Source organism: Rattus norvegicus, chromosome 6, assembly GCF_021556685.1.
Source record: "Rattus norvegicus strain SHRSP/BbbUtx chromosome 6, alternate assembly SHRSP_T2T, whole genome shotgun sequence".
Taxonomy (NCBI): Eukaryota; Metazoa; Chordata; class Mammalia; order Rodentia; family Muridae; genus Rattus; species Rattus norvegicus.
This window is the reverse complement of record NC_141539.1, coordinates 128,222,653-128,238,650: the sequence shown is the minus strand read 5'-3', so window position 1 is coordinate 128,238,650 and position 15,998 is coordinate 128,222,653. Positions and strand designations below refer to the sequence as shown.

General features: G+C 41.7%; 2 protein-coding genes across 19 annotated transcripts in view; one reads left to right on the top strand and one right to left on the bottom strand.

Moving 5' to 3' along the window:
* Nucleotides 1-15,998, bottom strand: part of Unc79 (unc-79 subunit of NALCN channel complex) — a 246,811-nt gene that overhangs the window by 157,483 nt on the left and 73,330 nt on the right.
* On the top strand, nt 972-2,366 carry Eno1l1 (enolase 1 like 1). The gene is made up of 2 exons (XM_087554965.1): nt 972-1,440; nt 1,538-2,366. The coding sequence occupies exons 1-2, from the start codon at nt 1,015-1,017 to the stop codon at nt 2,090-2,092; spliced, it is 981 nt and encodes a 326-aa protein (XP_087411091.1). The 5' UTR covers nt 972-1,014; the 3' UTR covers nt 2,093-2,366.

Sequence of the window (15,998 nt, the reverse complement as noted above, 5' to 3'; positions counted from 1 at the left end):
TTCTTCCAGAAAGCATGCCTCTATTACGTGTATGTGAGAAACACTCAAATTACGAAGAAATGGATAAACCGAAAACTGTGCCATGTAAACAACTCATACACAGAATCTAGAGTCTCCACAGAGATGTCAGGAAAGCTGACCCAGGACAAAAATATGAGCAGAAGAAAACGGTTCTCCATAAAGATGCAAAGAACCAACAGAGCAAGGCACAGCACAACCCTAAGTGCAGGTAGATTTACTAAATAGACAGAACCAAGGAAAGGAATTCACAATTATAGCTGTGAGTTTCAACAATCTTCTCTCATTCACTAATTTGAAAAAAATGAATAAACAGAAAGGCAATAAAACTGTGCAAATGAAACAAGACTCTCACACAATAATGATTCTCCGTGCACTCCCTGAATACACACTATTTTAAACTACATCTGTAACATTTAGTAAGATGGATAAGAGTCAAAACTTGTCTTAAGTTCTTTGATGACACTGAGATTCCATTGAAGATCCACAACACAGAGGTATCTAGAAAATCACTAAGTATTCATATTTTAAAATACTTCTAAGCAATACATGAGTTAAAGTTCTCCTTTAGCTCAAGATGTAACTCATGTAACTAACGCAAGAATTGTTAGAAAGTATCCAATGCCAGGATGTAACAAATTTGTGACAGACACAACAATTTCATGAGATCCCAATGGAAACAACATTAAAAGGGAAATTTACAGCTTCAAATTCTTATGGTAAAAATACAAAAGGTCTAGGAACATTTATGCTGTATGCTGTTTCTTTAAGAAGATTGGGGAAAAAATACAAAATCAAGTACGGTATTAAAGAGAGGAAGAAAATCATGCAGACACAAGCAGAAGTTAATCAAACTGAAATCGTAGAAACAGAACAGAAAAGGGATAAAGCGGCTCCGGTACCGAGTCGCGCTCACGTCTGTCCTTAAGACTCCCTTCGGTGGCTCCAGGACCCTCTTTCCTTCCTCCGCAGCGATCCTACTGCCAGAACTTCACCATGTCCATTCTCAAGATCCATGCTAGAGAGATCTTTGACTCCCGCGGGAATCCCACCGTTGAGGTGGATCTCTACACCGCAAAAGGTCTCTTCCGTGCTGCGGTGCCCAGCGGTGCGTCCACTGGCATCTACGAGGCCCTAGAACTCCGAGACAATGATAAGACCCGCTTCATGGGGAAGGGTGTCTCAAAGGCTGTTGAGCACATCAATAAAACTATTGCACCTGCTCTGGTTAGCAAGAAACTGAATGTTGTGGAGCAGGAGAAGATTGACCAGCTGATGATCGAGATGGACGGCACCGAGAATAAATCTAAGTTTGGTGCAAATGCCATCCTGGGAGTGTCCCTGGCTGTCTGCAAGGCTGGTGCCGTGGAGAAGGGGGTGCCCCTTTACCGTCACATTGCCGACTTGGCCGGCAACCCTGAAGTCATCCTGCCGGTCCCAGCTTTCAATGTGATCAACGGCGGTTCTCATGCTGGCAACAAGCTGGCCATGCAAGAGTTCATGATCCTGCCTGTGTGAGTTCTACAGGGCTGGCAAGTATGACCTGGACTTCAAGTCTCCAGATGATGCCAGCCGGTACATCACACCCGACCAGCTGGCTGACCTGTACAAGTCCTTCATCAAGGACTACCCAGTGGTGTCCATTGAAGATCCCTTTGACCAGGACGACTGGGATGCTTGGCAGAAGTTCACAGCTACTGCAGGCATCCAGGTGGTGGGGGATGACCTCACAGTGACCAACCCTAAGCGGATCGCCAAGGCTGCAGGCGAGAAGTCCTGCAACTGCCTCCTGCTCAAAGTGAACCAGATTGGCTCTGTGACCGAGTCTCTGCAGGCGTGTAAGCTGGCCCAGTCCAATGGCTGGGGTGTCATGGTGTCCCATCGATCTGGGGAGACTGAGGACACTTTCATTGCCGACCTGGTGGTGGGGCTCTGCACTGGGCAGATCAAGACTGGTGCCCCCTGCCGATCTGAGCGCCTGGCCAAGTACAATCAGATCCTTAGAATCCAGGAGGAGCTGGGCAGCAAAGCCAAGTTTGCCGGCAGGTCCTTCAGGAACCCCCTGGCCAAGTAAGGCATGGACCGGAGATCCCTGGAGCTACCAGATCCTCTGTCTCTGATGTCATCCAGGCGGCTCAAGGCTGGCCCAGTGCTTGCCCCTCCCATGTCACTGCTTCCTTAGACGTCCACCCCGACCACCTGGAGTCCTGCTGGAGCCCCCAGCTTTGTAATCATGTGATCGGTCTGAATCATTGTTTCTGTCACCTGACTTTCCAGCTAGTGTCTGGAGCCCTCTGAACTCCAGCGTAATCTCTAGGGTGCCCACACCATCAAGACTCCCCCCAGTGGTTTACATGCAAAAATAAAAGCTGCAGAAGCCCCCCCCCCAAAAAAAGGGGATAAAGCCAAAAGCCAGTTCCCTGGGACAAATCAATGGATTTGATAAGCTTTCTAACCAGTCTGGGGAAGAGAAAAAAAAAATCACGATACAATATATAAATTACCAACACCGGAAATGAAAGTAGGGAATACTACAGACACGCAGACACCAACGGATCTGTTAACTGGATGAAATGTTTGTATTCTTCAAAAGACACGATTTTAAAATATGTCTCAATGAAAACTATGGAGTACAAGTAGCCCGACAACTGTTACAGATATTGAATTCGTAACATAAAATCTCCCTGTAAAACAAAAACAAAAACCCAAGTCCAGATGGCTTCAGTCAGAATTTAGGATTTCGTGTAAGAATAATCCCGATATAGACTCAGAAAGGGGAAGTGCTGAGACTCTTCTCAACTCATTTCATGAAGCTGGTGTTACTCTGTCAACAAGGCCACTTGAAACATGACAATTAAAAACCTATAAATGCCCCTCATAAATACAGCTTCAAGAAGATTTAACAAAAAAAATTGGCAATAAAACACAGCATAACAATATGGAGCTTATCCCAGAAATTCACAGTTGGTTCAAAAATTCAAATCAAATCAGTGCAGTTTGCTATATCAGGAGCATAAAAAAGAGGAAGTCATACGGTCAGCTCAGCAGAAAGAAGAAACATTTATCCCCACTGACCTTCATTCATTAGCAATCTAGGCGAAGAACAGACCAGAATTGCCTTAATCTGACGTTTAAGAAAAGCATCTGTGGAAAAATCATTGCTAATATCATGTTGAATGGTAAATGAAACCTTAGTATATTTCCCAGAGCTGGGGAGGGGAAGCATGTCTGTCAAACTGGTGTAAGGTCCAAGGTAGTGCTGAAGAAAGGACAGAAAAAGACAGATGCAAAAAAAAAAAAAAATGAAGGACACAGAGAGAGACTGAAACAAAGATGGGTAGGCGTAGATTAAAAAGGAAAAGGAATTTTAAAGTATCCTTATTGGGCCTGAGGAGAGAGTTGAGCAGTTAAAGCACCTGCCCCTCAAGTGCATAGAGTTCCAATCTACAGAACTCAAGAAAGTAGCAGTGCAGGTTGGGGTGGGCACAGTGGCCAGCCTGTAATTCCTGGCTTGGCAATGGAGATAGGGGAGCCCTAGGGAAAGCTGACTAGTAAGTTGGCCTTATCGGTGAGCTCTGGGTTTGACTTAGAGCCCCTACCTCAGTAAATAAGGGGGAGGAACCACCAAGGAAGACTAAGGAGAACCTGGAACCCCTATGCACTCCCATATATGTGAGCACACATACATACACATGTCAAGTAAGCACGCCATACCCAGAGACACATGAAAAAAGGGGGGAAAGTATCTTTCTTTTCAGAGCACATTATAGTCTCTAGGGTGAAAAAAAGCTTAAGAAATTCACATGTGAGACAGGAAAACTTGACCTTATCAAGGTTTCGGGTATAAAGTGAATTTCTAAATCAAGTCGTTTCTACTCATTAGCAGCAAACGAATAGGAGAATAAGTTTTAGCACTATTTACCATAACAATGCAAGCTATACAATACTACCAGCAATTTTCAACAAAATAATTATTACAGCTATACACAAAAGATGAAAGAACATGAAGCCTTAAAGAAAATTTTAAGTCCCTAAGTAAGTGGGAGATTTTATATGCCTGTAGATTAAAAGGCTCAGTGTTGAATCTTCTCAAATTAGCCTATTTATTCAATGAAATATTCAAGTTCTTATTAAAAAATCTAAGCAGATTATTCTATAGAAATGGCAAGCTCCACGAAGAAGCATGATTTAAAAATATACTTTATTGTGAGGGAGTGTTGGTATGTGTACATCTCCTGTGTGTTTATATATGCACATACATGAGAGAGAGAGAGAGAGAGAGAGAGAGAGATCATGTGTGCCTGTGCAAGATGGAGAAAGATCAACATCAACTGTCTTCAATTTTTATACTCCCCACTGTATGCTCTGAGACATGGTCTTTCCCCAATCCTGGAACTCACCAATTCAACAAAACTGGCCAGTTAGCAAGCCTCAGAGATCCCCTGCACCCCAACCCCAACTCCCAACCCCCATCTGCCTCCCTAACATTGAAATCTTAGGCATACACTACCATGCCTGATGTTTTACATGGGTGCAGGTCCTCTATTCTATAGAGCTAAAGTAATAGGATGTAGTTATGGCACCAGGAGAGATGTCGAGCAAAACACACAGTTCTACAAATAGACCTGAAAACCACATGGGCAATCACCTTTCACAGAAGAAAATCAAAATCAATTCAATGTGAAAAAGAAAAATTTTTTCAATGACTTTAGTCGGAATAACTTGGTCCCTTTAGGGGGAAATTCATCCTTCTCTCACTCTACACCAAATGTCCATTCGAAACAGATCATAGGGTAAAACATCAAACTTCTAGGTGCATAGGAGAAAGTTCTGATGGGCCTCTTGATGCAGGCCTGTAATCTTGATGACCTCAGGAGGCAGAAGGAGCAGAAGTTCAAGGCTAACCAAGGCATAGAGTGAGATCAGGTCAGCCTTAGTAAGACCACATCCCTAACTACAGGGTAAATTTGGGTAGATAGGGGCCTGAATAGTGATCTTATCTGACATGCACAAGGCCCTGGATTTGATCCTTAAAGCTATAATAGGGGAAAGAAAAAAGATAATTTCGATATAATCTTAGTAGAGGCAAAGAACCCTAAAAGAAGATACTCCGGGATAGAAGGTTTATGGACAGGAAACCAGGAAAGGGATAACATTTGAAATGTAAATTAAAAAAATCAAATAAAAATATTAACTTGTTGATCCATATGGAAATTCTAAGTTTTCTGTAACCACAATAAGCACCCTGAAACCTTTAATTGGAAAATTCACTCTGACTACCTGTGACAGGGACCATGAGAAACCTTGCTCTAGAGTTAGTAATAAAGATCTTTTTGTATTTTACAGCAGAGAGAGAGAGAGAGAGAGAGAGAGAGAGAGAGAGAGAGAGAGAAGATACTCATCAATCTTAATATATTAAAATGTAAAAATCAATCCTGTTTAGGCTATGGATATTGGGGCCTTGAAAACCTGGGTCCAATTCTGAGCACCAGAGAAAAAGTTAAAAGAACAAAAGTGAAAGATCAACCCAAAAATGCATTAGAGGAAAGAAAATATATAAGAGGCTGAGAGGAAACATGTCTGAAAATTACTCTATGGATGAGCAGATTCTAAGAAAGCATGTATGACAGAACACACAGCCTCTCCAAGTCAGATGCCAAAAACTCATAGAAATTCAGTCTCAGGAGAGACTAACAGATTGGGACAAAATGGATTTGGGTAAGACATGATTAAAATGTGCACAAACTAAAAACAAATAGGCAAAATTAGAAATCTTCCCTTAAAGAAACTGTTTTGAGACAAGATGGCTATTATGTATCTTTGTATTACTATGTATTTATATGTTACTATGTTTATATGTGTTGTTATAAATCTATGTATTACTAAACATCTGTATTACTGTGTATCTATGTGTTGCTGTGTATCTATGTATTACCAATATTACTACATATCTATGTGTCACTACTTACTACTAAGTATCTATGTATCCATATGCAATGCTATGTATCTATGTACTACCACATACTACTATGTATCTATTTATTGCTGTGTATCTATGTATTGCTAAGTACCTATGTGTTACTATGCATTGCTATGTATCTATGTATTAACACATATTAGTTTGCATCTAAGTATTACTATGCAGAACTTGGTCTCAGTCTTTGAATGTGGGATTACTTTGTTGCACAGCCACTACAGATGAGTTAAGCTGATCCTGAGTTAGCATCTGTAGTAAGTTACAGAGTGAAAGAGGCTGAGAAGCTAAGAATCTAGAGAAGAAATAAATATGTGAATTAGTGGTAATAATTGCTACAGATTACAGAAGATAAAATTTTGACTTAATAATCATTGGTATTTCTGAGGAATATGACAAAATAATTGGAAGAAAAGCAATAATTCACACTTCATGAGAGAAAAAATTTTGAAAAGGTATACATTTCAAATTTGTACATTGAAAGTACTTTGTTAGAAGCCAGTGGATAGCTCAGTGGGTAAAGGTGCTTGCCACCAAGTAGGAGGACCTGAGTTCAGGACCAAGAATCCACACAGTAGGAGAAACTCAATTTCCACAAGCCATCCCCTGATGGCCACATGTGTGGTATGGTACATTCACATGTACACATATACACACATAAAAAAATAATAATATAAAAAATTAAAGAAAGTGCTTCATATTACAATCAAGAAAATCATGATAAAGATATTCGACCTCTGAGGCTGGGGATTTAGCTCAGTGGTAGAGCGCTTACCTAGGAAGCGCAAGGCCCTGGGTTCGGTCCCCAGCTCCGAAAAAAAGAACCAAAAAAAAAAAAAAAGATATTCGACCTCGAATGTTCGTGAAAACTTTAAAAATAAATGAAAATCAAGGAGATTTCTCCAAGAGGCAAAATCACAGTGATCTAAAATTCTTCTTCCATGATTCTAAATGCTAGAAAACAATAAACAAATGTTTACACATCTTTCAGAGAAGCAATTTTTTTCATGCAAAGCCATTTTTAAGCTCAAGCTTAAAGAAAGAAACCAAAAACACATTCCATTTCTAAAGGGTTCTCTTTACAGCTCAGTGGCGTATATGTAATGCAACTACACTGTTTTGGCAACTGGCAAAAGAATGGCCAAAGGGTCAAGGTCAACCTCCACTGAAATGTCAAGTTCCTGACACGAAGACAATGAAAATGTTATGAAACATATAAGAGACATAGAAATCATATAATTCAGTAAGTGGGCTTTCAAAAACACTGGACATAGCAAGACGAAAGAATGGATTTGGGGCTGGGGATTTAGCTCAGTGGTAGAGCGCTTGCCTAGGAAGCACAAGGCCCTGGGTTCAGTCCCCAGCTCCGAAAAAAAAGAACCAAAAAAAAAGAAAAAAGAAAAAAAAAAGAATGGATTTGATGACCTAAAAGACGAGTCAATTCTAATTAAAGTACAGCTTGCTTTATGTGTGTATGTGCTCACATGTTTCTATAGGTGTACACACACACACACACACGCACACACACACACACACACACACACAAACACGCACGCGCGCGCCAGAAGTCAACATTAGTGCATTCTTCAATCATTTTTCACCTCATGCTTGGAGACAGGGTTCTTACTAGCTAGAGCTGCTGCCCATTACCCCAGGGAGCTCCTGTGACTCCCTCCCCCACACAGTTATCACATATATCACACCATCCAGCTTACCATGTGAGCACTGGGACTAGTACACGGATGGATCCTCACGCCTGTGCAGCAAGCACTCTATCAACTGAGCCATGCCTCAGTCACCCTCCATGCCCCCTCAAAACAATAAAGTATATAAAACCTCTGGAAGTAACATTAAATACTTTTAGAGTCTCTGGATGAGAAAAGGAAAGACTATCTGAATAGGGTGGCATCCAATTTCTTGAGGTACCAATGGGAGGTGTAAACCACATCCCCTAAAAGCTCAGCAGAGTAAATACAGAGACAACCGCACTCCAAGCATGAAAAGACTATCAAATACCAAATAGCAGGAAAACCTTTGAAAGATGCTAATAGAAAAGGTATTACATTAAATGCTACAATGATTTCTCCTTGGAAGCAGCAAAGTGACACAGATAATGTTAAATGGGAAAACCAGTGTTTACTAATTACTCAAAGATATAGAAATTAAACAATACTCCTACACATACCACAAAGAAAACCTAACGATAACAAATTTTAAATAATCTGAGCGAGTATTAATAAAAATACAACACGGGGGATTTAGAAAGATGTCTCAGTGGCTAAGAGCACAGGTTGCCCTTCCAGAGGACCCAGGGTTCAATTCCTAGCACCTATGTCAAACAGCTCAAAACCATCTGTAACTCTAGTTCTAAGGGATGTGTGCCCTCTTTCGCTTCCATGGACACCAGGCATGAATGTGAACTACAGACATGCATGCAAGCTAAACACACACACACACACACACACACACACACACACCAACACCAACACCACCACCACCACCACCAACAACAACAACAACAACAACAACAGCAACAACAACAAAGTTATAACAATCATTAATAAAAATAACAGCATATCAAAACCTGTCGGGTATAGCAACTGTAAAACTCAGAGTTAACTGGTCATTTATAACAGATAATTAAAAATCAGTCTAATGTTAAAATCCACAGTCTAAGCATGCTCTAATAATCTTTTTAAAAGAGAGAGAGAAATGATAAAATTCAGCTCCAGGAAGTATTAAAAGATGAAGTCATAAAAACATAACCTCTACCTGTCTTCTCTGGTTTTGATTTATTTTAGTTTATATGCACATTACGATGAAATTTCAAGATAAAGGCTTTAAGTAATGGGAAATGAAGCATCTAGAAACTGATCAATGTATGCAAATCCCAACGGTTAACACCACGATGACATGCCCCTGCAGTTAGGCACAACCAGCAGTGTCCGCTCTTCCACTTCGGTTTTCACCAGACCTTCTGGTCTGATGGTCTCAGACCAGGGAACCAAGATGGAGGCCAGCAGTGAGTGGACACGAGGCTTGGGAAGGGCTAGCATGGCATGCCTGCATGCAAAGCCCAGGCAGAGACACACAGGAACTTCCCTGACCACTTGGCAATCTGAGTTTGAGCCTCAGAAGCCACCTAAAGGTTACAAATGACTCTATAAAGTTGTTCTCTGACCTCTACACACAAACCATGGCACATGAGCCCATATGTCCCCATCAGGCACATACACATGCGACAATGATACATTTTAAATGAAAAAGAGGTCAGTCGCCAACTCCTACACAAATCACTGAATTGCGTAATATGTGCATAGCAGTTTCTCGTATCTGCTCAAAGTCGAAAGCCACACAAATATTGATAAAAGAGGACATTTGGAGAATGAGAAGAACTAATGTCTTTAATAATAAAGACTAAGCTCAGTATTAATGTGAGGATGAGTTGGACAGGAGAAGTGCGTACTCTTCTATCTTATTTCCATGGATACCTGAATTAGATGAACGCATCAATTCTATTAAAACCATGTCAGGGACTGCTCACAGGCACACGAGGGGGGCTGGGATCCCAAGACAGTCGCCATTATTTTCTGCCGTTTGGTTGCTATTGTTTGTTTGTTTGCTGTTTGTCTTTGTGGTGCCTCCAAGAGCAATGTACACGGGCTAAAACTGATCCCACAGCCCACGGGACACCTCCACCGTTATTAACACCACACAAGATAAAACCTGGCATTGTTTAAAACTGACAAGACATCAACTGCCAGGTAGAAGAGGCCTGTGAAGCACCATGAAAGATGAGTAGAAAGAACAGAACTTTCAAGGTTTATAAATAAAAATGATTACCAGTTTAAAACTGTATACATAGAGAAAAAAAAGTTTAAGATCTCACACTCTGGGCCTGTTGGATGCGCACAGTAAGAACCTCTCTCAAAAAGGTAAGTAAATAAATAAATAAATACGTAAATACATAAATAAGGCAAGACAATAATGTTTTTCAAATAAATGGAAAGAGATAAAAATTATCCCCAGTAGATTAGCATTAAAGGAAACTAAAAAGTATATTCTTTTAAGAACGCAGATGGCTCAGTGGCTAAAGTGCCCACCAGACAAGCATGAGGACCAGAGTTCAAATCCCTGAATCCTTCTGAACGTCAGGTGGGTGTCACAGCCCCCCTGTAACACAGCACTAGGAAGATGGAGTTGTGGGAGCTAGAGAAAGCTGGCTGGCTTTGTATATAAGAATATAAAAGTTTGAAAGCAAACTGCTGGAAAAAGTTATACCACACAAACACTTTCAAATATCTGCACAGCCACATTCGCTTATGACAAAGTCAATTTTAACTCAGGAAGGGTCAAAAATGATAAAAACCATGCATTCAAAAATGGGGAAAGCTTCCGGGTTGGGGATTTATCTCAGTGGTAGAGCGCTTGCCTAGCAACCGCAAGGCCCTGGGTTCAGTCCCCAGCTCCGGGAAAAAAAAAAAAAAGAACCAAAAATGGGGAAAGCTTCAATACACCTGGAAGAGACTGAATTCTAAGTTTTCAATTTGCATATACTTACTAGCGCCGTCTCAAAATGTCAAAAGTAAATAGATCAGAAGAAGAAGAATTAGACAAACACAATCACAGTAAAACAAACAAACAAACAATAAACACTTCAGAGCTTCCCTCTTGGTAATGCTGGAGAAAGTGAACACCACGCAGTGACAGGGTTGGAGAGGTGGCTCAGTGGTTAGGAGCACTGGCTGCTCCTGCAGAGGACCAGGGTTTGATTCCCAGCACCCGCATGGCAGCTCATAACTGTCTGTATCTCCAATACCAGGGAATCCAATGCCCTCTTCTGGCCCTTTTGGGCACTAGGCAGACACGCGAGACACAAATATGCATGCAAGCAAAACACCCATACACATAAAAGAATAATTTAAGTTTATAAAAAAATGCAATGGCAATGTCGAAGGTTTGAACCAGACAAGTAAGTGACAAGCCTGATTTATTTCACGTAGAATACTGTGCACGTTGTTTTAAATACACTGACATATTTATATGCTCAGCCCTAGAGGAAATTATTTTAAAAATAAACAAATAATATAGGACTCTGAAGATGGATCAGTCAATAAAGCGTATGCTATGCAAGAACAATGGTCTGAATTTGATCCCAGCACTCAAACAAAAAGGCTAGACATGGCAAAGTGTGCCCGCCATTCCAGAGTTGGTGACAGAGAGATGGGAGCTCTCCTGGGGCTTACTTCAGTGCAGCCAAACCAGAATTTCAAGTTCAGTGAAAGATCCTGGCTCAAAAAATAAGATGGAGCCTGGCACAGTACATATGCTTTAATTCCCATACTTGGGAGGCAGAGGCATGTGGATGACTCTGAATTTGAGGCCAGCCTGGTCTACGTAATGAGTTCCAGGTGAGCCAGGATTATCTAGTGAGACTGAGTATCAAAAAGAAAAAAAAGGTAAAAGATACCTGGCAACAACCTCTTGCATCCACACTCACATGCACCACACACACGTGTGCACATGTGGACACACATGAACATTTATACATGGCACATACTACATACATGTAAACAGATACATACAAAAATTAATATATAGTACAAGACATGTTATCTGAGCACACAAGAAGAAAACTACAGCTCGCCCTTATCAGCTATCTACCGGTCAAAGAACAAACCGTGCGGGAACGTAGAAAACGCCACAGGTTTAGCCTGAGCAAAGGTGAGCATCATCTCAGAAAAGATCTCTGACAAGGGCCAACACTCCCTCGTGCTTAAAAACCATGACACACACAGGAATGAAAGGTCATACCTTAGTGTAACTCAGGACACCCTGGCAGACCTAGAGCCAACGTACCACAGAGGGAGGGAGCGGAAAGCATTTTATTTAAACCCAGAATTGGACGCAATCCTCCTCCATCTTCTCTCTCTTACAACAGTGCTCAAAAACTCAGCCAGAGCAATAGGCAGGCGGAGGAGAGGGCACAAAGAGGAAACGGAGAAGTTAAATTATGCCTATTTGCCAATAATATAACCTCCTCTTAAAAGACCCTAAAAAATCCACACCAAATAAAAAAATCTCTTAGATTTGTTCAATATACTCTCATCAAAGTTTCAAGGCACAGAAATCAACATTTAAAAGCATCAGTAGCTTTATATGCCGACAATAAATTCCTGGAAAAAGAGATCGGTTAAACAATCCTTATCACAGTGGCGTCAACACTAACATAGAACACATGGGCATAGACTTGATCAACGATGTGACAGATCCCTACAAAGAAAACTATAAAACACGAAGAAAGAGATGTTAGACATCTGAAAAATAGGAAGCGCTCCCACGTTTACGGATCAGGAAAATACTCTGTGAACAACCATGTTATCGAACACTCTTATGCAAAACCCAATACAATCTCCTCCAAAGTCCAGTGATGCTCTTCCCAGATCTAGAACAAAACAACCCTAAATCCATGTGGAAACATGAAAACCTATAAAAATAGCTGAGGTGATGCTAAGCAAACAGAGAAATACTGGAGCTATCACAGTACTGACTTCAAGCTACACCACAGATCCACAGGAACAAAACCAGCACAGCCATAGCAACAGGGGGGTAGAGCGGAAGACCGAGTCTAAGGCAAGCACCATAAACTGCTTCATACTGGGAGAAGATACCAAAAGAGGTGCATTGCTTAGAAAAACAAAAGAGACACGTTCTTTAACAGGTGATACAGGGGAAAGAAGGCATCCGCATGTACAAGACTGAAACCAAATCCTTCTCATCAGTACAAGAGTCAACTATAGCTCAGTCTCGAGCTTTCCTGCAAGATGAACCATTGGGATTTCTATGGGGAGACGTTTCATGTGCTAAGGACAGACAACAACTGTGGTGGTTGGCATAGGATTGGCCCCCATATGTTCATATATTTGAATCCTGGTCATCAAGGGGAAGCACTACTTGACAGGCATTAGGAAGTGTGGCCTTGTTGGAGTAGGTGTGACCTTATTGATTAGGGGTGGGCTTCAGGATTTCAAAAGCCCAAGTCAGTCCAAATCTCTCTCTCTCTCTCTCTCTCTCTCTCTCTCTCTCTCTCTCTCTCTCTCTCCCTGCTGCCTGCAGATCCAGATATAGAACTCTCAGTCTCTCTTTGGCATATCAGCCTCCATGGTCCAGTGCTTCCTGCCATGATGACAGCGGATTGAACTTCGGAACTGTAAGCCAGTCCCAGTTAAATGTTTTCCTTTGTAAGAGTTGCCGTGGTCATAGTGTCTCTTTGCGGCAACAAAACATTGACTAGGACAATAATTTTCTGAATAAAACTGTAACAGATTGGTAAATAAAAATGCGACTCGCCGTTGCGAGCACAGGGAGGAATGTCATACTGAAAGCCCAGTGTGCAGTTAATATGATCGATGTTGAATCACGGATTCAGAAGAAGCCATAAAAGTCTCACAGATTAGAGAGGAAATATAGTTTATTGTTCTATAATGATATGAGACATAAAGTAATGCTTAACGAAGCTATCACAATAAATATATACTCGTAATGAGAGTGTGTATTAGCATAACTGAACCAGGAAGCTGTTTATTAAAGTTGAGTACATGTGTAGGACAGCAGGCCCATTGTATGTATATATACACATACATATATTTTATATATATATATATACATATATGTATATTTCATATTAAGGACATTTCAAAAAAGCTCAGAGTAGTAATATTTCAACAACCAAAATTTAGGAACCCAAACGTCTGGTGAGAGTAGAGAAGTCAGGAAAATTGTGGCACACGTATTTTATGGACTATGTGTAGCAATAAAAGTGAACAGACAGCAGTTATCTTTAGCACACAGATAACACACACATGCATGTGCATGCACACACACACACACACACACACACACACAACTACTAATGGACACTTCCATTTTTATAAAATACAAATTCAAGTAGAACTTAACCTCTGCTGTTGGAAGGAGGAGACCACGCTGGAGGAGGACACTGGGACAGGCTCCTGACACACTTACTTGGGGTTTTCTGCATGTACAAAATGCACCAGCAAAACCGTCTTACAAGATTTTAGTTGTGTAGATAGAAAATCAAGATAATTGAAGAGAAGAAAGAACATAATGGTGAAAAAGCACAACAGAAAGTCCTGGTCCAACCTTCTCATAGACTCACCTCAAAGGTCCAAGTCCGCTACCACGGGTTACCTTATACGGCATGCCTGATAACCCGGATCAAGCTTAGCCTTCCAGCGCACCTCCCATTCTCTCTGTGCTGTCTAGCAATGTAGTTAAATGGAAGCTAAATGACAACTTTGCTACACAGACTAAGTCATTTACTATTTGGTATGCTGTAACCAGAAATTCTCTTTCGTTTTATTGCATTTTATTCGTGGGGGTGCTTTCCTTGGAATGTTTTACTTGCTATGTGTGCCCGGTGCCCACAGAGGCCAGAAGAGAGCATCGGATCCCCCAGAACTCGAGTTACATGTGGTTGTGAGCTGCCCTATGGAGGCTGGGAATTGAAACCAAGACCTCCAGGAGAGCAGCCAGTACTCTTCACTGCTCAGCATATCTCCAGCTCCCGTATTGGTAATTTTTATAATAAAAGGTGGGGAACAGCTGGGGAGGTGGATGGCTCATCCAGTAAAGCATTTGTTGCAGAAGCAAAAGAACCTGAGTTTGACTCCAGCATCCGTGTAAAAAGTAACGCACGGCTGCATGCGGGGAAGGTAGAGAGAGAAGGGTACCCCAGGATTTCTGATCAGCCAATCTACCAGGGCATCCAGGTTCAGAGAAAAAGCTGTTTCAAACAATAAAGTAACGAGGAGTAGGACAAGACACCTGGCATTGATCTCTGGATCCCATACGTGCAAACCACACACACATTAAAGATGAAATGGGTTTAGGAACCTCTTCGATTGGTAAGTATGGTGCTTACTCCTCATTGAAGAAATCTCTTTCAACAGACGGTCACACTCATCCGGAGGTGCCTAGCCTCAACTGACACATCTACAATACAATCCCTGCACCTAATGCTCAGGGAACATCTCAGAAGAGGGATGGGAAAGTTTGTAAGAGCTAGAGGACCCTACATCAGCTGTGAGATTGTATCTCCTAGAAATGTCTGACAAGCTACCCCTCAACATGGCTGCCTGGTCAACACAGGTATGGTGACAGTCTCAACATCCTAAGTTGTGTGAACAACAATCCAACAGAACAGTAGCTGGTGCTAGACACACAGCAGTACACAGACCACATTGATGGCTTTCTGTCTCCTTTGTGGTCTGTTAGCCTGGGAATTCTAAGAAAGTCACTTATCACTGAGGCTACAAAGTAGCACGTGGATCTCAGCAGTGAACAAGGGAGGCGACACATGATTACAAGGATGGACTGTGAGTGAAGTCCTAGTCAACTATCTCTCCATGGGGCCAAGAGAACGAGAGAGGATGGCTCTGATCTTAGCCTGCGAATACTGAACCGGTTTTAAAGATTTCTTAGTTGGTCCTTGCTAGAGGCTTTGGCTACCCCATGACTGGAAATGACTGTCAGTGTTTGGGATTGGGGGATGCTCTGGTCAGTGAGTCTCATCAAAGCCTACAGCAGGAAATCCCTCTGTTGTTAGAAGACAACCCCATGTCTTTTGCAGGCACTGCCACCTCTCTGTTGGCCACCTCACTCCATTGTCTAATTGGCTTATCATATTCCAGTTCTAAACATCACCGAGCTGTCTGTTGCATCCACTTCACAAGCCCTGAAGTTCCTTCTACTTAAAGTCCCGTTTTATGCACTCATGGCTTCTTCTCTTCCCATGTCTGGTTATGTACCTGTCACAGCCTGGCCTTCCAGCTAAAACCCCCTTAACAAAACTCCCCCAGACTCAGCTACAGCCAAAATGAGGTAGAAGCCCTTCCATGTTTCCTGCAGAAACATGTGATTTGTTCTACCTTAGTACTTAGCCCTAGAAAACTGTCTCTGGATTTTTCACACACAAACACACACA

Bases quoted from the DNA above. Each gene is read 5' to 3' on its own strand.
- Eno1l1 (XM_087554965.1), top strand. From the start codon at position 1,015: ATGTCCATTCTCAAGATCCATGCTAGAGAGATCTTTGACTCCCGCGGG. The intron at 1,441-1,537 runs GTCATCCTGCCG...TGCCTGTGTGAG, and splicing joins ACTTGGCCGGCAACCCTGAA to TTCTACAGGGCTGGCAAGTA.